This window comes from Notechis scutatus, chromosome 1 (assembly GCF_049901735.1).
Source record: "Notechis scutatus isolate UNSWTSFEM ecotype Mainland chromosome 1, rNotScu1.2, whole genome shotgun sequence".
In the NCBI taxonomy this organism is placed as follows: Eukaryota; Metazoa; Chordata; class Lepidosauria; order Squamata; family Elapidae; genus Notechis; species Notechis scutatus.
In genome coordinates, this window is record NC_142009.1 from 261,131,195 (window position 1) to 261,155,232 (window position 24,038).

The 24,038-nt window shown below is 37.2% G+C and overlaps 1 protein-coding gene across 2 annotated transcripts in view; it reads left to right on the top strand.

Moving 5' to 3' along the window:
- The window catches only part of LDLRAD3 (low density lipoprotein receptor class A domain containing 3), a 185,819-nt gene that overhangs the window by 58,473 nt on the left and 103,308 nt on the right, over positions 1 to 24,038 (top strand). For both annotated transcript variants that reach the window (XM_026664683.2, XM_087951250.1), the window contains exon 2: positions 11,386 to 11,535. In XM_026664683.2, the coding sequence (XP_026520468.1) occupies positions 11,386 to 11,535 (150 nt within the window). The remainder of the gene's footprint in view (positions 1 to 11,385; positions 11,536 to 24,038) is intronic.

Consider the following 24,038-nt stretch of genomic DNA (forward strand, 5'->3'; position numbering starts at 1 on the left):
CCAATAAATAGAATAAAATACATTGAAGACATACATTTAAAATCCACCAAGATTTTTAGAAATGTAGGAAAATGCCAATGCAATCTGTAATTTTTATTTGTGTTTTTATTTTATTTTATTTTTTATTTATTTTCTATTCATTTTCTAACTTTAGGATATTTTTAACTTGAACGTGCCCCCAATAAGGTTCACAAATTGCATTTCTAGTTTTTGATGACCTCTCTTATTTGATACTAAATGTTTTTATCGATCATCTTGTTCATTATCATAAATGTTCAAAATGTGCTAAGATATATGATAAATATCATTTTTGTTTAATACTTGTGACAGATATTTCCCATGTTTTTCTTTTAGTATTATTTTATTTTTTCCATTTATGATATATTTTATAGTAATTACTATAAAAAGAATGGTTGAACTTCCCCAGTATCTTTGATTCATAGATTCTGTTCAATATAGAAAAGGAATGATTTTCTTGTGTATGATCAATGCTAATCATAATCACTACAGTTATGCACTTAAATTGATCACAAGCACCTCCAAGACATGTCCCTGTGTGACAAATGGGAGGGGGATATAATTTGTGCATGTCACTGTAAATATAGGTTTAATAAAATGTGATGTTTACATGAATTTTGAATTATTTATAATGTAAGTTTCCCTTGGGACTTAATCAGGATTCAGTTTCCCTCATCTGGAAGTCATAATTAGAGGAGTTATCCCAATTCGGTTTTTGTCTGTGACTATAGCAGGTGAATATCAGTATTTTCCTGCATAGAGCAAAAAACCTGACTGTTATTTTCCTGACAATCAGCATAGTTTTTTAAAATAAGTTACATGTATTGTTCATTAGTGTGTTTATGTCCTGATATGTACATCAACATTCAGCAAATGTATATAGCTTTGTTTCCCAAGTTGAGTTTTCTAGTCCAGATCACAGCTGATGTATAAGTAGGATAAATTGCTTAGATTAATTCCTGTATTGCTTCTCCCTTCTTCAAATATTTTCTCTGAAAAGAATAATTCCAAATGACAAAGTTTTCCATCTCCCAATCTTTCTGAGTGCAATTTAAAATGTACGCAAGGTAATTTATTTGGATATCAGGATGCAATAAATATGGACATATTTATATAGAATGCATAGGCAACTGCCAACCAATCAGAGTTTGGTTTTTCCAGACAGAACTTAATAGAGAGAACCATCAACCAGACAGTGCTCATTTGTTGGTCAATAACAGAATGCCTTATTCTGTCTTCCAAGATTCTTCCCTCCTGTTCTTAATTAGCATAGAATAATTATGAGGATTTCTCCATGTTTCTGTGCTTGCTATGGTGCTTATAGAGATCTTCACACTTTCTCATACTGAGATGCTGACTGTTCTCCAGCATGACCATAATCCAGGAATTAAGAAGAAATTAAGAATCTCTTCCAGTGAGAGCATAGATTGTCCTTTTTGAGAATAACAAGTCTTTTTTGAAGTGTCTTTCTTTATAAGCATTTCTAAATATCCCAGCACCAGAATATGGATAAAATAGCTCTTCTTGGAACTGTAAACCCAGTTATAATGGTGTGTGATCAGCAGGAGGCTGTCATTCCTTCAAAGGAATAAGCCTTGTCAAGAAACAGGCATGGCATGAACATAATTTAGTGTGTAGATAGAATAATAGACAATTAAAAGCTCATCCAAAGCTTGTCCAAGTTTCTCTGTACCTCACTATAAACAAACACTGACTCCTACTTTTCTTTTGGGTGTAATTCAGAGTGCTATTTATTACCTTTAAAACCTTACCATCTTTATGTGGCAAAGGGTCAGACTTTCTGCAAGATTATGTCTCCCTAAGGACATCTGTCTATCCTATCAGATCAGATAGACTGGGCACGCTCCTAATCCCTCCCTTAAACAATGCCATTTTATGGGATCTAGGAGGCATGCCTTTTCTGTGAGACCTCCTGCCCTATGGAACACCCTTCTCTTTGAAGTCTGGCCGGTCTCTACCCTCCTAGCATTCCAAAAAAGCAGTTCGGACCTGTCTTCCCCCCACTCCCCAAGCATAGGGTCAGGTGGATGAAAAGATGTCATGTGAGACTGTATATCAGACATTTAATTTTATGTCAGATTTTTAATGTTTATGGTTTTAATAGAAACGTGTTACATTGTTTAATTATCAGTATTGTTTTAATTATTGTTTGGGAGTTTGACATAAGATAGATGGCTATATAAATGGTTAGATAAATAAAATGAATAGACCCAAGGTTGGGTTATTTTGATTTCCTTTCTCACATGCTGTTTCTCAATGCTATCATGCTTTCTGCAAGCCGCCCATTAACTTTTCTTTCCCATCTTCATTCTTTTACAGGGGCTCATATAGTACAAATACTGGAACTGCTCTATTATCGGGAAGTCCCTCTTCTACTCTACCCGACTCTGTAGTTTCTTCCCCAAACCCCAAAAACTTTAACCTTAGACTGTCTACTATTGACCTCACCCTTTCCTAAGAGGCCTGTAGGGGGCGTGCATAAGCGCACCAACATGCCTACCATCCCTGTCCTATTGTTTCTCTTATTCTTCTTTTATTTTTCTTATATGTACCCATTTCATGTATTCACAACTATGTATACACTTATACTTATTATCTTGTAAACAATTGGCAAATCAAATAAAATAAATAAATAAATAAATACTTAGAACCTTTATACAGTTTCTTGCTCTTAATGTCTGTTTTATGTACTATTGGAGCAGAGCTATTATTTTTTTTTAAAAAACCCACATGCAGCCAGTTTTTGATTTAGTAAAGAAATCAACTTTCTCTGCTTCTCCAAACATGTTGGCTTTTATTTGTTTGGTACCATGCACATGTTCCACCCAAACTTTGTTTTTCAGATGACACATGTTCTCTATTTTCTCTTAGCTATTAAAGAAGCCCCGTGAGCTTTCTCTGCATATTTTTTTGTATCTTCCAAGCAGAACTAACAGCTGTTGTGAACACAGCATAAAATTTAAGACTAGGGATTTTACCAAGACTATCCAGATAACAGATAACAGATAAACAGAGTTGGAAGGGACCTTGTAGGTCATCTAGTCCAACCCCCCGCCCAGCGGGAGACCCTACACCATTTCTGACAAATGGCAGTCCAATCTCTTCTTGAAAGTCTCAAGTGATGGCACTCCCACAACTTCCGAGGACAAGCTGTTCCATTGGTTGATTGTTCTCATTGTCAGAAAGTTTTTCCTTGTTTCCAGGTTAAATCTCTCCTTGTTCAATTTCCATCCATTATTCCTTGTCTGGCCTACAGGCGCTTTAGAAAATAGCTTGACCCCTTCCTCCCTGTGGCAGCCCCTCAAATATTGGAAGACTGCTATCATGTCTCCCCTGGTCCTTCTCTTCACTAGACTAGCCAAGCCCAGTTCCTGCAACCGTTCATTGTATGTTTTAGCTTCCAGTCCCCTAATCATCATCCTGGTTGTTCTTCTCTGTACTTTTTCTAGAGTCTCAACATCTTTTTTATAATGTGGCGAACAAAACTGGATGCAGTACTCTAGGTGTGGTCTTACTATGGCTTTATAGAGTGGTATTAGTACTTCCCTTGATCTTGATTGTATCACTCTGTTAATACAATTTAGGATTGCATTAGCTTTTTTGGATGCTGCTGCACACTGCTGGCTCATATTTAGCTGGTTGTCCACTAAGACTCCAAGATCCCTCTCACAGTTACTGCTATTGAGCCTGGTTTCACCCAGTCTATATGTGTACTTTTGGTTTTTCTTGCCTAAGCATAGGACTTTACTTTTCTCTACATTGAATTTCATTTTGTTAGATACGGCCAAGTTTTCTAGTCTGTCAAGATTAATCTGGATCTTGAGCCTATCTTCTTGGGTGTTCCTGCCAGATTAGTATCATCTGCAAATTTGGTAAGTTCCCCTTCTATTCCCTCATCTAAGTCATTAATGAAGATATTGAAGAGTACTGGGCCTAAGACGGAACCCTGTGGCACCCCACTGTTTACTTCCCTCCATGTAGACTTAGACTCATTAAGGACTACTCGTTGAGTATGGTTTGCCAGCCAGTTGCGAATCCATCTAGTGGTGGTGCTATCTATTCCACTTTTTTCTAGCTTACTAAGAAGTGGGTTGTGGTCTACTTTATCGAATGCCTTGCTGAAATCTAAATATATTATGTCCACAGTATTTTGCTGGTCTATTAATTTAGTCACTGTGTTGAAGAATGAAATAAGATTGGTTTGGCATGATCTGTTTTTAACAAACCCATGCTGACTGCTAGTTATTACTTCACTTGTTTCTAGATGTTGGCAGATCTGTTTTTTTATTCTCTTTTCCAGTATCTTCCCAGGTATTGATGTTAGGCTGATTGGTCTATAGTTTCCTGGGTCTGTTTTTTTTTTTTTTTTGCTTTTTGAAGATGGGAGCCACATCAGCTCTTTTCCAGTCCTCTGGTAGTTCCCCGGTGCTCCAGGATTTTTGAAAGATATGGTGCAGTGGTTCTGAGATGACCTCTGCCAGCTCCTTTAAAAAATCTGGGATGTAATCCATCAGACCCTGGTGATTTGTTTTTATCAAGATCAGACAGGTGTTTTCTTACTATTTTTTTTGCTTATTTTAACTTTTATTTCTGGTCTGTCTTTTACAGTTATGTAAAAGTTGTAAAGCCTAATCATGCCATGTTTGGGTGGGATTAATCACAGTACATTTTGTGGTAAACAATTCCTGTATCTGTCTTGCTGATTTTATAAATACAGACTGTGACAGCACAGGGGAGGACATACTTGCTTCTATTCATAATCTTGATTTGCTATTCAGCATTTGTACCAGTTCCCGGAACAAGCTTTGTAATATTTTATCCGTTTCCTAGGAATAATGAAACAGTCATTTACCAGTGAATAAAACAACTGGAAGGTATATGGCACAATTCAGAAGAAGTTATGAAGTTAAATTTTATTGAGTTTTCTAAATATCTAACTGATATGTTACTGAGATAGTTATATCAGAAAAAACTGTTTTTAATTCTAGGATGAGAGAGAATACCAATAAATCAGAGATACTAAGAGGTGGGGAGCATACACATTTAGCAAATTATTGTTATTTATATAACAAGGTGAAATCACAGTACTTGTTGGTGTTGTATTGGGATAACATATGTGCAGATCCAAGCAGTGTGGCTTTTTATCAGATTCTCTAACTTGTCTAATGCTTTTTGATATTGTTATTGTATTATTATTATACAATTATGGTTGGATCAGGAGTGGGATTCTACCAGTTCGGACTGGTTCTATAGAACCGGTTGTTATGATTCTGCATAGTTCAGAGAACCTGCAAATCGTGCCCATGTCTGGCCTCGTCCCTCCCCACCCAGCCCAGTCAGTCCTTATTGCACATGCGCGCATGCCCAACATTGCGGACTGCGTTCTCCCCCATCCAGTCACTCTGTAAGGTATTTCATTTTTCCCCCTCCCAATGATCAGCTGTTCTGATGATCGGCTGCTCTGATGATCAGCTGTTCCAGGATTCCCTTCATTGTCTTACTGCTTTGCCCAGGAGGCTTCCCTGAAGCCCGGGAGGCAAAAGGGGGCATGTGGGGTGGGTGGGTGCTGCTGCCCCCCATGCTCTGTTTTTTGCCTTCCTGGGCCCCAAGGAAGCTGACTAGGAGCAAAAATGCACCCCCAGGAGGCCTGCCTGAGGCCTAGGAAGCCCAAAAATGGAACATAGGGGGCCCCCCTGCTCTGTTTTTTGCCTTTCTGGGCCCCAGGGAAGCCTTCTAGGAGCAAAAACACCAGGAGGCCTGCCTAAGGCCCAGGAGGCAAAAAAATGGGGTTGTGCTGCAAAAAAGCCATGCCCACCCAGTCACATGGCCACGCCCACCCAGTCACATGGCCTCACCCACCTAGCCACGCCCACAGAACTGGTTGTTAAAACATTTGAATCCCGCCCCTGGGTTGGATGTGCAGTCAATTAGATGTTTAGACTGGATTTGGCATTTTTATCCACCTATCAAGCCCTTTCCAATGACTTGGGTATTGTTGCAGGATATTTGTCACAGTCATTCTACTTTTATTTGCAGGTCTTTGTATTTTATTATTTTCTTCAGTTCTTTTTCTTCTACTTTGCTGTTTGCAGGTACTGCCACATCCACTGTAGAGATGTTTTTTTTGGTCTTTTTTCTTATCAACAACCAACAAATCTATGATATTAGCCAGTGTTAGTTTTTGCCTATATGTCTGCTTACTTTTTATACTAATTTTTTCAATTTCTCAGAGTTGTTTGTTCAGAGTGGCATACTCTGAAAATCCAGTCAGTTTACGTAAAATGAGTATTGTTTTGTTAGTGCAACTGTGTTTTCTTAATTTAATAAATTAAAAACTAGAAAGATTATATTGAAATAAAGCAGAATCTCTAGCATGCCTTCTTTACAGGTAGTTCTCGACCTATGTCCACAATTGAGCCCAAATCTCTGTTACGAAGTGAGACATTTGTTAAGTGGGTTTGCTCCATTTTATGACTTTTCTTGCCAGAGTTGGTAAGTGAATCACTGCAGGTGTTAATTACTAACATGGTTGTTAAGTGAATCTGGCTTCCCTATTGACTTTGTTCATCAGAAGACTGCAAAAGTGGGATACATGACCGCAGGAAACTGCAACCGTCACAAATATGAGTCAGTTGCCAAGTGTCTGAATTTTGATCACTTGACATGCTAAAACAGTCGTAAGCGTGAAAAACAGTCATAAGTCACTTTTTTAGTGCTGGTATAAATTTTGAACAGTCACTAAATGAACTGTTATAAATTGAGGACTGCCTATATTTCTATGAATAACGAAATGCTTTTTTGTTCGTTCAGACTTACCAGTTAGCTCATGTTGTGGCAAAAGTAAATTGGAAGCAGAGTATCAGTAACATTGGACACACACATAATGCAACCAATAATGTAGTATGGTTTGGGGGAGAGGGTATTACGAGGTACATTTTTAATGTAATTGATAACAATCAAAATATTGTATGACAGTGTTATAGAACAACTATACAGAATTAAATTAATTTACATAAGGAAGAGAATATTTGTAACTCAAAATTGAACTATGGGTGCTCTATGGACTTGGTGGTTTTATTGCAGACATTTCATTAACAAACTAGGTAACCTCATCAGTTCACAGACTATAGGTGTTACAGTTGTTACTTATCTTGAAATAAAACTCAGGGTGGAGAAAACATTTTTCAGTAACAGGGAATCACTTTGATATGACCCACAGTTTCTGGGAAGAAGTTTTAGGGAACAGTTATTACTTTTCTGGAAAAATACATTGATCTCTGGAACGATGCTAGCTTGTTGCTAAAAAGAATGAAAATTTTTTTAATCAGAAGGACTAATGGTGTGCAAACCATTAGTACCCAATGGTTTAGCTGTTCAGCTATGTATCTTCTACTAAAAATGAACTCTGTAGTATGAGCATAGTCCTTCCCGTTGAATGGAATGTTTGAGCAAATATACTTCTCTTCAAAGCTGATAGTATTGTAAAATTGTTACAACTGCAGGGTGTCAAATTGATAGAACTTCAGGGTGAAGTGGGTTGTTATGTAGTTATGTAGAAAATACCATAAAAAAACAAAAGCTTGTTGTTAAACTAATAGTTAAAGCACTAAGTGGATCAAAAGAAAATGGTTTTAAAATTGAAGAAATACCAATAAATACTACTGTGTTAGATAAAAATTCCAAGGACCTGCAAACTCTAGTAATAAAAGTCGATTTTCTGTATTGACAAGAAAATTACATGAACATGTCAAGCTCTATTCAAAGGATATTTTATTTTTACCAATTATATGTCTTTATGCAGAAGGGTAGCCATGTTCATCTTTTGCAGCATAAACAAGATGTGTTTGGCATCTTAACAATTGATATATTTGCATAAACTTTCTATAATTCAAAAAATATATTCATTGATAAATGAATTAGTTTTTTGGGTGATACAGGATTGTTCTTCCTGTTCTTCAGGGAGGTAACATACAGTTAATTTTATCTCATTCTTCATCTGAATGATTTAATTTTGAAACAATTATTTTGGTGACCTTTGCTGTGGTTATTAAAGCAAAGAATTGTAGAAATTAATATAGGTTTTTTTATTAGTTTTGGATTACAGACTTTAAAGCATTCCATAGTTATTCTAGGATGAAAGTTGAAGCATTCCTCTGTTCTCCAAAGAAATTAAATTATATTGATTTTTGTTGACTAGTTTTTGTAATTATTTCTTCTTAGATTTGGATATAATAAATCAGTATAGATGGTGGCAGGCAGAAGGATTAGAATTAGTCAGAGGGATTAGCCAGTCCTCTGGGAATCTTCAATAGCTATTCTTTTGTTTGTAACAGATATCTTTAGGTTGTGTTTATAAGGGCTGAAGCTAGCAGGTGGACTAAATACTGTTTAGAACACTTTTACTATTTTTCCAGATGGAGAAAAGAATGGCCAAAAGTTTATTTACTTATTTATTAGATTTGTATCCCTCCTTTATTACTTTATAAACATCTCAAGGCAGCAAACATATTCCTTCCTCTTCCTATTTCCCCCTCACAACAACTACTCTGTAAGGTGAGTTAGGCTGAGAGAGAATGACTGGTCCAAAGACGTTCAGCCGGCTTTCAGGTCTAAGGTGAGACTAGAACTTAGTCTCCTGGTTTCTAGGCCAGCACCTTAGCCATTAGGCCAATTGATTTGAAAGAGCAGGGGGAAAAAGTGGTGGAATTTAAACTAGGGAGCTGACAGATATATAGGATTTGAATCTTGTGTTTGGTAGCAGGTAGATTGTTGTTAAATTTAATCACTGTTTAGTTAAGTTAGCCTTCTCCAAAAGATGCTTTGCTTTATTTTCCCTTTTGTGTTTCTAGCCTAGAGAGAGAAAAATAATCTGTTCCTGAAAAGTAAACATCTTGGTCACACTTTGTTTGGCTGTTTTATGCTCCCAATGTAGCTTCATTTCACCAGTCAATCTGCTACACAGATTTTCCTGTCCAATTTTGCTTGCTCAGCAAGCAAAAATAAATGTATTCCTGTCCTCTGGGGATCCTCTCTCAGACTCTGTTTTTCCCTGCTTTCATCCTGTGACTTCAGTCACCCAGATTCTTGATACTGTAAAGTGATCCCCACCTTTTACGGCCCGTGGCCGCTGGGCGCCCCCTCTTTTTGATGAAGTGCTTCGGTGAGCTTTCTCCCGAGCTAGAAGCGCTTACCTCAACCCGGGACTTGTTCCGCGGACGTCCGGTCCGACCTGGTTGACTGCTGTAAAACACCTCCAGTGCACGAGGACACCCAAAGCACAACAACCACAATTCCTTTGCCTGATAAAACCACCCCATATAAACATCTTTACTAGAAGGCAGATATGCTTGCTCTCAGGTGTTTCAATTAACCCAAGACCCCAAGGCAGCCTTTCAGCTATCTATTTAATGCTTTTCATGCAGCTGACAAATAGACAACACTCTGTCCTTGAGGCAAACTACAAACTAGTCTTAATCAGCAAGAACTGCACAATGACTCTCCACAGAAGCACGTGAGAGGTGAAGTTTGTGTCATGACATTGTAGTATGTGTTGTATACCTCTCCACCTTTGTTAAGGATACCTATGGCTTGTTAGTTTGGGGAGGATAAGGATTTACTGCTGTGCCTGAGTGAAGACTGACAGTGATCTAAATTATTAACAGAGTGTTAATAACATTAACTAAAGTGTTAATAAGAACATTTTATACAGTATATACATAGCATTGTACTGTATGTATAATGAATGTGTGTATTATATATTCTGTGATATGTTCTATCAAATATATCAATTGTGCATAAAGTATGTGAATGCAAATAGGATGTATAATATGCCTTTGTTATATATTTGATTCCTGGAGAACCTGACCTGTTTAGATTAAATCATCTGTTTATTATATTAGTATATCAACTTCCTTTAAAGGGACTCTGTGCAATGTACTTAAGGTTATCCCAGTATACTCTGAGAACAGTCTTGGAAGTAGGTCAAGCTGAGTGATTATGTCTGGCACAGAGTCATTTAATGGACCAATAAGAGATCTGTACTCTGTCAGTATCATAGTGACTTCTGCACAATGTTTACAAGCTTCAATAAATTCACTGAAATTTAATTCATCATATTGATGTGACTGAGACAAAGTTAACACTTGAGATAGTCAATGTTCAGTAGTCTCTCTGATAGACAATTGATAGGTAATGTTTTGGGTTAATCACATGTTTGAAATTTAGAAAGCAAATTATACCACAAGTGGGTGATATAACAAAATGATGTCTTCGGACTGACTACAACTTCATGTTATCAAAACACATAGTTATCTAAGGCAAAGTTGCCTTCCGTTTCTATTACCCTGGGTATGGTACTATCTACCGATTATTATTTTTTAGCCTGCATGGTGACTACAAAGAGATGGGTTTCATTAGTCATTTATTTTCTAAGAATCCTATGAGGACAAAATAGGATTCAGATGCATCTGTAAAGTAGATGTCTGTAGCTTTTTGCAACTTGCCAGCTCTATTTATTTATGTTCAGTTAAATAAGCTTGCTATATTTGGCAATCTGTGAATTATATTGATTTAATAAAAATCTTTTTAAAATGCAGTCCAATGGGCAAGGTGCCCATGGAATTATTTTCTTTGCCTTGGGAATGAACTTATTTCAGCAGCAACTAAGATGAAAGTAAACTTTAGGAAGAGTTAGATCTTAAAGAGAAAGATTTTTTTTTAACTATTCGGGTTCAGAAAGTAGACTTGTACAGTGATATAAGAAATTTCTCTGAATTCATTTTGGATTAATTTGGAAACTACTTATTATTGTTTTGGTTGAATTGCTTCATTAAACCAAGGTTCAATTTCATTTGTCAAGTGTTGAAATCTAAGGAAAAGTGAATTAAAGGTCTATAGCTATGACTATAATGTGTGCCAAATGTGTTGAATTACAAACTGAACAAAGGAAATAGTTTTCATGTTATTCACTAAAACAGTGTATGTTTTCAAACACTTAGTTTCAACTAAATAAGTGTTCAGTTTTCCCAACTCATGTTATTATTCAGAGATATACAATTTTTGAATGATAAGTAAGAACTTCTTGTAAAGTATAGAAAAAAGGAAACTTCATAATATTGATTTAAGAAAGGACAGATCAATAGATCTAAACGCCAATTTTCTGCTCTTTCTACATCCATCCATCCATCCATCCATCCATCCATCCATCCATCCATCCATCTATCTATCTATATATCTATATATCTATGTTTTTGTCTCCCAATAATATTGGTTCAGATGCAAAAAATAATTTCTACATATGTGAACTTCCACATATCTTCTTTTTATTTTATCTTTCCTGGTTTACAGAAAGCCAACTCCAACTGCCTTGGAATAATTTCACAAATGAATGTAATATTCCTGGAAATTTCATGTGCAGTAATGGACGCTGTATCCCAGGAGCCTGGCAATGTGATGGGCTGCCGGACTGCTTTGATGAAAGTGATGAGAAGGAATGCCGTGAGTATACTATACTTTGAATAGTGAAGCTTAAACCTACTGTATATAATTCAATGTATCTCAGTGATGATTGATAGGAAGAGAGACAAACAAGTTTTCCTATAGAAGGGTCCTAAAGTAACAAGACCTTCAATAAGGACTCTCCCAAATGTTACAGTATGGGCAGATTCAATTTGGAGCAGGCCTTAGAGATGGCCAGGATGGACTTTAAAGGTGATTGGCAACATTTTGAATTAAATTAGAAGCTGACTAGCATCAATGCAGTGTTACAAGGACAAACCTAGATGCAGCCATCACTCCACCCTGACTAGTAGATGCTGAACCAGTTTAAGCTTCCCAATGATTTCAAAGAGAGTGAATTGTGATAGCACAGTCATGAGGTAGGCGAAAGAGATGATCTCCAGGAAGGCTTCAATTGAAGCATAAGATGTAATTGTGCATAGACTACCTAGGCATGGTCTTACCGGTTGTCAAGCAAGTCCAGGAGAATCCCCAGACTGTTAACTACTTCTACATAGGTGGGGTCAACTCCTTCCATAACTATAGATGAACTAACTTTGGAATCAGAAAGCTGTTATTCCAAAAGCTAGAGTTCAGCCTAAGTCTGTTCCTTCCTATCCAGACCATAACAGCCTCCTGTTTATATCCAACCATCATTTAGTCCTCAACGTACAACTATTCGTTTAGTGACCAATTGAAGTTACAACGGCACTGAAAAAAGTTGCTTATGACTGTTTTTCACACTTATGACTGTTGCAGCATCCCCATGGTCATGTGGTAAAAATTTGCCTCTGTGTGTGTGTGTGTGCGTACACACACACACACACACACACACACACACACGAGTAAATACACAGAGAGGCAAATTTGTATATACATATCACACGAGAGGCTTTTTACTTCTATTTTCATATAACTTTGTTATTTACTGTATTGCATGATATTGCCGTCATGCAAATAGAGAATTAATGAAGTGTTCCAAACAGAATTTATGTTTTGTTTATGAATGACTCAGCAGAGGCTTGGCAGTGGTCACAAATTACATTCAGGATATTGTTTTGTCACTGAGAATAAAATGGAATCCAGTAAAATTCTGGTGGGAGAGAAAACACTGTAACTGCTGATAAAATCTTAAACAGTTGTAAAACCTCAGTTCATAAAACTGATTTCTTCAGTTGAATCAGCTTAAATCTTGGGATTGTTAACTGATGTTCATATGTTTTTTCTTTTCTTTCCAAGATGGATTAGATTATTGAAATATTTTAGCTAGGTCATTTTTATTTCACCCATGCAGAGATAATCATCCTGTTCTTTTTTCATCTTTCCTTATCTTTGCATAGTAACAATAGCAAAATTCATGAATAAATTTGAACAAGAGTAAAGGGAAAAAGAACCTTTGAGCAGGTGATTCATTTCCTGTGCTATCCTACATTGTCAGGGGAGGTAAAAGAAACAAAGGGAAAAAATAGAAGACTGCCGTTATAGTTTCTGGTTCAAGTTACTGTGACGGGCTGCAAACTGTATTTTTCTTTTTATATGAAATTTTTCTCCATGAATAAGAGTGACTTAATTTACCTTTGAAAACGGAATGAATGATAAGTACTGTAAAGATTTATAACAAGTGTAGGAAAAAATAAGTCCACAGTTAACATGGCACAAAAGAATGAATATAGTGAACTAAATAAAAGATCCCATATGCCCATAAAACTTATAAAATATGAATACTCCGTAGTCTCCAATTGGAAAAGAACATGTCACATCTGTGTACCACAAATAAGAAAGCCTAGTTTTGTATAAGGTTATTCATATTTCTTTCTTTCTCTCTCCTCCTCCTCCTCCTCCCTCCCTCCCTCCCTCTCTCCCCCTCCCCCCTCTTTCTCTCCCCTCTTTCTCTCACACACACAAACACACACACACACACAGAGTGATCAGGTCCAGGTCCATAAAAACTATTTCAGAAATATCACCTGGGCATCACAGTTATGTTCCCTATCCTGTAATCATAATTGACACCAATTACTCTTAACGTTGCACTGTAAAAATAGATTTGTTATATTCAGTATAATCACTTCCATTCAGTCAGTTTCACTATCTTACTTATAATTTAGACTCTAGAGCTTTGCATCTTATTCTGAAAGAAAAAATGGAATCAGGGACTTATTCATTCTGAAGATGAAACTTTAGGAAAAAACATGAATCCTGAGCAAAAAAAATTTTTCTCTAATTTAATTAGGCCAGGATATATCCCGAACACATATGGTAACTCAAAACCTTTAGGCACCCAATTTTATATTGATGAATAAAGTGGACTGGTCATAAGAAGAGGTTTGTTTGAAGTGTGACTGCTGATGTTATCCAGTTGGGTAGTGAAACATCTGCAAACAAATGACCAGGCAAGTTTAGAGAGAACCAAGAACTCCAGAGTTTAACCCTGTTTAACCCTGAACCACATATATTCTCTTCCTTTGGATATTTTTCTATGCATCTGTTTTACAAAATAATATTGGCATACAGCAACACTTAATTGTCAGTTCTCCCAGGCAAACCAGACAGAAAATGCAACGTTCCTTTGAAGCCTACATTAGCATAATCTTGCAAATCTGAAGGTATAAATCTGCTGCCACCACTTGCCTGATCAATTTGGGCTGGTTCTTTTTAAGTTTCTTCCTGTGACTGTTAAGCCACTAGGGTCTCCTCCTCCTCCTATCTAATTATTTCCTAAGCAGCATCTCTTCTTGCTCCTCAAGGTCATTCTCACATAACATTACCTTAATTGTATAAAATATCAAGCATATAGTATGCAAACTCCTTTTTGTTTCTTACTTTCTTAAGAAAGTCTAATTTTAAAAGTAGCTTATATGACTGTATAAACTTTTAAATCTCCACCTGCTGTGAGTCAAGTGACATACAAGTCATTTAAATAAATAAATACATACATACATAAATGTACAGTTTCTGTGCCCCATTCTTGCACTAAATATTTTAACGTGACTTTAAACAATACAGACTACAGCATTATTTTCAATTCACTCATGAGAATTGAAATCCTGAGTAAATTTAAACTTTTGTTTGTATTCTAACCTATCTGTTAAACATGTTGATAAGTGTTGAAGTCTTATAAAAGGTTTTAACAGCATCCTGGAAAAAGGATTCCTAAATAAATCAGGTTTAAATTTCATTAGTAGTTATTCTTTTTTAATGTATTCTGTACATTACAGGTGAAACTCGAAAAATTAGAATATCGTGCAAAAGTTCATTTATTTCAGTAATGCAACTTAAAAGGTGAACCTGATATATGAGATAGACTCATTACATGCAAAGCAAGATAGTTCAACCCGTGATTTGACATAATTGTGATGATTATGGCTTACAGCTCATGAAAACCCCAAATCCACAATCACAGAAAATTAGAATATTACATGCAATCAATAAAACAAGGATTGTACATAGAACAATATCGGGCCTCTGAAAAGCATAAACATGCATATGTACCCAGTACTTGGTATGGGCCCTTTTTGCAGCAATTACTGCCTCAATGCGGCATGCCATGGAAGCTATCACCTGTGGCACTGCTGAGATGGTATGGAAGACCAGGATGCTTCAATAGCAGCCTTCAGCTCCTCTGCATTGTTCGGTCTCATGTCTCTCATCTTTCTCTTGGCAATGCCCCATAGATTCTCTATGGGGTTCAGGTCAGGCAAGTTTGCTGGTCAATCAAGCACAGTAATCCCATGGTCATTGAACCAGGTTTTGGTGCTTTTGGCAGTGTGGGCAGGTGCCAAGTCCTGCTGGAAAATAAAGTCAGCATCCCCATAAAGCTCGTCTGCGGAAGGAAGCATGAAGTGCTCCAAAATCTCCTGGTAGACAGCTGCATTGACCCTGGACTTAATGAAACACAGTGGACCAACACCAGCAGATGACATGGCTCCCCAAATCAACACAGACTGTGGAAACTTCACACTGGACTTCAAGCATCTTGCAGTGTGTGCCTCTCCATTCTTCCTCCAGACTCTGGGTCCTTGGTTTCCAAATGAGATGCAAAAGTTGCTCTCATCAGAAAAGAGGACTTTGGACCACTGAGCAACAGACTAGGTCTGTTTTTCTTTAGCCCATGTAAGACGCTTCTGATGTTGTTTGTTGTTCAGGAGCAGCTTGACAAGAGGAATACGACATTTGAAGCCCATGTCCAGGATCCATCTGTGTGTGGTGGCTCTTGATGCACTGACTCCAGCCTCAGTCCACTCCTTGTGAAAGTCCCCAACACTTTTGAATGGCCTTTTCCTGACAATCGTCTCCAGGCTGCGGTCATCCCTGCTGCTTGCGCACCTTTTTCTTCCACACTTTTCCCTTCCACATAACTTTCTATTAATGTGCTTTGATACAGCACTTTGGGAACATCCAACTTCTTTTGCAATTACCTTTTGAGGCTTTCCCTCCTTATGGAGGGTGTCAGTGATGGTTTTCTGCACAACTTGTCAGGTCAGCAGTCTTTCCCATGATTGTGATTCCTACTGAACCAGATTGAGAGACCATTTAAAGGCTCAGGAACCCTTTGCAGGTGTTATGGCTTAATTAGCTGATGAGAGTGGGACACTTTGAGCCTAGAATATTGAACCTGTTCACAATATTCTAATTTTCTGAGATTGTGGATTTCGGGTTTTCATGAGCTGTAAGCCATAATCATCTCAATTATGCCACATCATGGCTTGAACTATCTTGCTTTGCATGTAATGAGTCTATCTCATATATTAAGTTCACCTTTTAAGTTGCATTACTGAAATAAATGAACTTTTACATGATATTCTAATTTTTCGAGTTTCACCTGTATGTTTTGAGAAATATCCAAATGGTAACCATAAACTAATGTACATGTTCTTCAAATATTTAGAGTAAATATTCATAATCATATTATTTTATTCAGGAAATGTCAGTCTATAAGGGTCCCCAGGGAGTCCTTGGTGCTCTCTGAGTTTGGTGGTTTTCTTGCAGATGTTTCATTATCAAACTAGGGATCATAATTGATGATGATGATGATGATAGCAGTAGCACTTAGACTTATATACCACTTCACGGTGCTTTACAGCCCTCTCTAAATGGTTTACAGAGTTAGCCTATTGCCCCCAACAATCTGGCTCCACATTTACCGGCCTCGGAAGAATGAAAGACTGAGTCAACCTTGAGCCACTCAGAATCGAACTTCTAGAGTGAGCAGTGTGCCACCATGGCTCTTAATGATGATAATGATGTTGATAGCTAGTTTGGTAATGATATATCTGCAAGGAAACCACCACATTCAGAGAACACCAAGGACCCCACTATTCAATCATGAGCTACAGATTTATTTTTTATTTATTTATTTTATTTGTCAATCACTTACAAGATACTAGGTATAAGTATAAACATAGTTATGAATACTTGAAATGGATACATATCAGAAAAATAAAAAGAAACAACAGGACAGGGATGGTAAATACGTTGGTGTGCTTATGCACGGTATAAAGGTCTCCCTTTGTCCAGCATGCAGTTCCCACACCTGAGAGAGACAGGATATTCCTATTCAAATAAAAAGATGATGTAACGGATAATATCTCTGTATAGCTATTCATGTTGGTTGGCACACATCTTCATTGATTGGGTGCATACTTTCCTGTATATCCCATATTACTATGTAAGCTGTCTTAGTATCTCTGGTACTCATTAAAATAGAGACTTTCCTATCTTTTCTGTGTACATATTGAGGTGGCTGCTTGTATTAGTGAAGCCATGAAAGCATGTAATCCTAATTATTGCTTTATATGTTATGAGAATTATTTTTAGAAAGATGAAAATGCCTGGCCTGGAACACTTTCTGTTTTTTATGATAGAGTGGAAATCACTTTTAACATTCACAATCTCTCCAAGAAATGACAAATAGATTAGTGGAGCTGTTTTTGCTTTAAGGTCCGTTCTGGCCATGCCAATTAGGCATTTGTCCATTCATGCTGAGTTTATTAGTTGGTAGTAAATGAGGAGAATCAAAGGATCCAATCTTCAGAACTGCTGGAAACTCTATGGCGCCTGTGTGTACCATGCAAACAAAAATCAGAAAGTATGAAAGGAGGGAAATGTCAGCCTTGGGAGAGATTACAAATGTTGAATATCTTCAGAAAAACTGATGCTTTGTTTAGTTTTTCATGTTTGCTAATAAGTAACTATGAAACACTAGGTGGTTTTTTTCTCCAGAATCCCTGCTGTAAATCACACAGGGTTTAGTAGGTGAGTCTTGTCATCAACTTCCCCAGGAGCCAAATTCTGACTGTGCTGCCATATTTAATTTCCCTTTGAGCTCTTGGGGTTTTCTTTATTCCCTGCCCTGAACTGTAACCTTCATCTGTCTAAAATAATCAAATAATATGTGAGCGTTGAAACTAACTTTTCTCAGCTAATGAGCAACAGCTACTTACAGAGTTGATAGGTTGCTGCTTTTGTCAGCTAACAAGCAGCAGTTAGTGTATTTTCAAAGTATGTCATCCTTGCTTACTGCCTGACATGATAACAGACAAATTTAAAATTTTACCAAATATCTAGACACATATGATTACCCCATCTCTCTCTCTCTCACACACACACACTTTGGGGTGTGGTTTAGTGGGAAGAGCCTTTTCTGTTAATCCCATGTGCTTTCAGAAATGTGTCTGTAAATCAACAGTGACACCCAGTGTCCAGTTTCACTTATCTTTGTGTTTATGACCATTGTATTTACACATTAGGATAGCCAGCCCAAATGAGCTAATTGTGTTATGCTGCATTCTTCATGGCAAAATATAAGCATGGAAGTATTTGTACATTTCTTTATTACAACTATAATAAAGAACCTAAAAAAATATTTGTTTGTCTGTCTGTCTGTCTGTCTGTCTGTCTATCTATCTATCTATCTATCTATCTATCTATCTATCTATCTATCTATCTATCTATCTATCTATCTATCTATCTATCTATCTATTGCCATTATATGATTGCCCATTTCACAAAAAGTGACTATTATTAAAAAATTAACCAAAACAATGGATATATTTAAAATATAATTATTAAAAATATAAATCAGTTTGCCATCAGTGGCAAATATCTATAGTTAGGTGTAGGAGAAGGGTGAAGGTTCATTCTCCAAGCTTCTGGGTTGATTTCTGAAAATTTCTTTGCCAGGCTAGGTAACATTTTCAGTGGAATTTAAGGGATGTCAGTGTTGTCCTGTTTAATAGGGCTTCAGGTGTGGTTGTTTCAAGTGATGGGTCAGGAGTGAGTCATTAGTGAGAGTTTTCTGATGGATCTTGTGATACAAAGATTACATCAGGTCAGGGTCATTGGGAGGTGAACTGATTGGCTGGCAGTTGCATGGGTTGGTTGAAGATTGATGCTGTCTCTGGCTGGTTGTGCAGTTGATTTGGATTCTGAAGGGTTCGTAGGCTGGTTGTAAGTCAACGTGTCTGTTGATGGAATAAACCTAACCCATCTCAAGGCCCTAACTTGACCAACTCCTGAAGACCTTATAAATAGAATAACACTTATATCTCCTAAACTCTACTAAAGATGTTACATAACCTGGTAATGAAATGTTCAAAAACCAACCCACAAACTCGGAGAACGAACATTCACCCTCATATAAATCAGTCACTATCAAAATATAAAAAACTACAAAGCACTAGACAGAGAGAATATTAACCAAAGTAATGAAGCCATGTTAGAATTTCACCAGTCCGCTGGACTCCAGGCCTAATAATATAGCCAGATCTTGATGGACTTCTGCAATGTTACAGGGATGGAATGAATTCCATTTCAAGAGAGAAAATGTTCTCTAAGATGGACACCGCTACAGAGAAGGCTTGAGACCTGCCTGCAACATGCTATCTATACCAGATCTCATGAGATGAACACATATAATCAGAGAAAGGCATCCCTCAAATAATTGGCCCCCATGCCATGAAATGTTATAAACATTTCAGCCACCACCTTGGATTGGATTCAGAAGCAAACTGGTAATCAGTGCAATTCAGGGAGCAGAGATTTACTGTGTTTTGTTGTAGAAGCACATATAATTGCCTATTCCATTGCATCCTGGATGAAGCTTTCAGATATTTTTCAAGAATAAGCCCATGGAGAGCGCATTATAGTAGTCCAGTTGGGAGTTGACTAGGGTATGAGCAGAGGTGGTATTCAGCAGGTTCTGGCCAGTTCTGGAGAACAGGTAGTGGAAATTTTGAGTAGTTCAGAGAACCTGCAAATACTACCTCTGACTGGAGATTTTACAGTATCCTTCCCCTGCATGCCCACCAAGCCACACCCACAGAACCGGTAGTAAAAAAAAATGAATCCCACCACTGGGTATGAATGACTGTAAGCAGAGCCTCCCAGTCTAGGAATGGGCACACTGGTATTCAACATGAAGATGTTCAAAGGGCCTCCTAACCACGGTTGCCACCTGCTTTTCAAGCAGGAGTTCTGAAGCCCAGAAGGGCCACCAGAATCTTCAAGTGTAATAGGTTCACACCATTCCCAGGATGACTCCTTCCCAGGATCTCTTCTGGGTCTGCAACAAGGCCAGCATCCAAATCTGAGCAACTTCTGAGAAAATTCTTCTGCATATCCCTGCAAGAGGTTCTCCAAGTCCTCTTCTACCCAACAGGACTTGTATCACTAAAATAGGGCTTCAGGATAGCTACCTGTGGACCCAGTAATGACAAAGAAGAACTGATGCTTCACCACCTCACTGCCATAAGAGTAGAGCCTAATAGCAGGACTAATCCATTTTCAATCAAGCTTATCCTTTGTTGAACGGACCTTCATGCAGGTCTTATATCCAGTAATAACATCCTAAGAATATTCAAATAAAATGAAAATTAATAGTTGATGCATGACAGAATGGATTAGTTGCTTTTAAGTAGGGGATTGTGTGTTCAGTTGAGATTCTATGATCTTTGACTTGTGCATATGGTTACTGCTGATGCCACCTGTGGGTTCATTATTTTGAAGGTAAGGAAGAAAGCTTTGCAAACCAGATGCTAACTACCATATATACTTGCTGATGAGCCAAAACTGTTTTTGGGGGTGTATTTTGCCACCTAAAGTTTTCAGTTTATCCATGATTATAATGTAGGCCATATTTACACTAGACTAGAACACACACTACAGAAAATAGAAAACTGGTTCTTTTTTGGTTGATGACAGTTATCGTAATGTATAAATACCCCCCAAATCTGGAAAAAGCAGAGGAACATATGATTCTACCTTTTACTTAAATGCTATGTAAATCCAATAGTCCATGTAGTCATGCTTGGATTCAACATAAAGTCTAAGAATACACACACACTGTTCATCTTACTGCAGTAAACTTAACCATTAGTCTGTTCACCTTCACAATAGGAAGTTTAACTATATCTGTGTTAATGGTAAAATCAGAATAATAGAAAAGTGCTAACTATATAAGTGTTTGAGTATCACAGATGTTAACATAATAAATCAAATATTTAGCTATTATATCAACGTAATGATTTTCTCACATTTTTTCCGATTCCCAAATTTATATGAGAAATGAAAAAGTACATATTAATTGCACAATATGTGTAGCTGTTTCTAGCCATATTCCCCAGTGCATGTATTTTGACCATATTGAAAACTGAGGGATGAAAAAGAAATTAAGTTTGTGAGCAGCTAGTCATGCATTAAGACTCGATGTAGAGATTGTTGACAAGAGTATGTCCTGCCTCTCTTAGGGCAATTTGTCAACCCTGGTTATTGTATTCTTGTTTATCACACCCCAATTATTAAAACATTGCTTGCTCTCTTCCCTGTCATCATTTCATTTTGAAAAAAGGAATGATAAAATAGCATCCAGTTACAATTTTAGCTGAGTGGAATAGAAATATGAAAGGAAGTACACAGATTCAAATGGTTAGAAGAAATAAGTTCATAATTTACTGTCTGCAATTCCAATTCAGTTACCTAATAAATTGAACTTATATCAGAAACCTTTCTTGATATTATTGGAATGAAACTCTTGACTCTGATGCATGAAGAGAACAGTGTAGGAAGTCAAGATAGAAATTGTAATAATAATTTGGCACAATGCTACATAATTCTCAGAGGGGAATAGTCTGCTGTTTGGTGAAGAAATGCAAAGGGCAATAAGCCAAAACACAATATTTGGGTTGAATATAGGACTTTGTATTGACAAAGCATATATTCTACCACAAAGCTAGAGTCTTTGCTGTTCATCAAAGAACACCATTATAACTCGTCTTTGTTCATTCCTGTAACTCAGCAAAATTCTGTATTTCTGTTGCTTTACTTTTAGAACTTAAAAACTACTTTATTTTTGAGATCTTGCACACATTTTCCAGATCTTTGGTATAGGGAGAGAAAAAATTCCCTTAAAGTGCATGTTGTCTTTAGCCATCCTGCTGTGATAATAAAGTAATGTGGTATAGCAGCTCTTTGTTGAAAGTACTCTTTTTTGCTAACAACTTTCAAGGTTTTCTCTTGATTTGTGGCATAAGGCCTTCACCTTTTTGATTTAAAGACCACCTACCAGGCAACAGCATTCACATCTTCCATTGGTATTGCATCCATCTAGAACAGGTTTTGTCTTCTTAGAAATTTGGTGCAGTAGAATTTATTATATTGTGAGACTTGCAGTACATGCACAACATGGCTTTATGGTGCTAATTACATGCACAACATTGTCAGGATAAGATCAATAGTAAATTTAAAAAAAAAACATTTTGTTCATATAAAGCTAGTTGAAAATTTGGCCATAGTATTAAAATTCTACTTCTACACACTCAAATATGATGTTTTAAGGATATAAAATTGGCTACACAAAAGTAATTGTTTGGTTTGATGTAATGAAGTTCTTGGATGCTCTTCTAACTTTTGTTTTCCCATAGTGGCTTATGTTGTAAAACAGTTATAATTAGTCCTAAGTTACATTTAAACACCTTGAACAATATCTTTTTACATGTCTTTTTATGAATATTAATGTTCCAGCTTGTGTCAAAGCCAGTTTTTCCAGAGTTCTTCCTGGAAATGAGGAAATATAGAGAAGCTTTTATATGAAGTCAAAGCATCAACAGGTTTCTCCTGTTTAGTTGATGTCAGACCAGAAGTGGTATTCAGCAAGTTCTGACCAGTTCTGGAGAACCGGTAGTGGAAATTTTGAGTAGTTCAGAAAAAACGGCAAATACCACCTCTGACTGGCCCTGCCCCCATCTATTCTCTGCCTCCTGAGTCCCAGCTGATTGGCTGAGTCTTCTTTTGTTGCCCTGCACAAGAGAATGGAACTGGAAAGCAGGTTAGTGGGGTGGGGAGGGAATGGGATTTTGCAGTAATCTTCCCCGGGAGTGGCGTGGGAATAGAGATTTTACAGTATCCTTCCCTTACCATGCCCACAAAGCCACACCCACCAAGCCATGCCATACCCACCAAGCCACGGCCACAGAACTGGTAGTAAATTTTGAATCTCACCACTTTGTCAGACCCATCTTTCTCTATAACTCTTCCTACTTACCTCCCTTTTTATGAGAAAGAGTGCTAAGTATAGCTTTGTTGTCCTGCAGTAATTTCATTATGACCTTTATGTGCAGTTTATTTTGTCTATAGTACAAAATCTCAAAATGTTTCTGGAGGCCCAGATGTGATAGCAATAAGGTTTGAAAGAATTGATTGCATCTTTATAGAAACTGCTCTTTATCTAGCCCAGGGGTTTTGTCATGTTAACCACATGAGTATTCATTCATTAGTCTGAGGGCTGCAACACTGAAGTTGTTTTATATATTGATACAAAAGTCTCAAGTGAGTTCAAAAATATTTATCAGATTTGTAACCTAACGCAATAACAAATCTGGGTAGCATACAACATTAAAAACAGAATAGAACAAGAAACAGCAAAAAGGGAAAATAACACACGCCTACACACAAGATATTGAAACTGTATCATTGGTTGTTCTAAACTTTTTCTTCTTAGTACCAAAGTTGAAACTAACTTTGCTACTAAGATGACAAAGGATCTTGAAACCAAACCCTACTAGGAATGGTTTAAGGGGAGATTAAAGAGGAAAAATTTCAAGCATCATAACAGTTTCTTGTGAGCAACAAAATATGGAGAATATGTTTCTTCTCTGTTTGGGATATTAGTTCCTGGTGGGCATTTTCACATGGATGAGGGAATGGTCTTAATTATCTTCTGTCTCAGCACCTGTTATGGACTGTAAGAGCAGGCAGCAGGTAGTCCTAAAGGACAATGCTGCTTATGTAAGAAAAACTGAGATGCTAACTATACAGACCAATTCTTAATGTCAGGAGATCTGTGTAAGGCCAAGATGTACAAGGTGTAATTGCCGTTGTTGGTCAGTTTCTATTCCTAGAGTATCTTCTACAGCCCAGACTGCAGATCTGTGCAGCAATCACCAACTTGGCTTTCCCAAACATTGGCCTTGGGACCTACAAGGTATTGTTGTAAACCTCAGAAAATG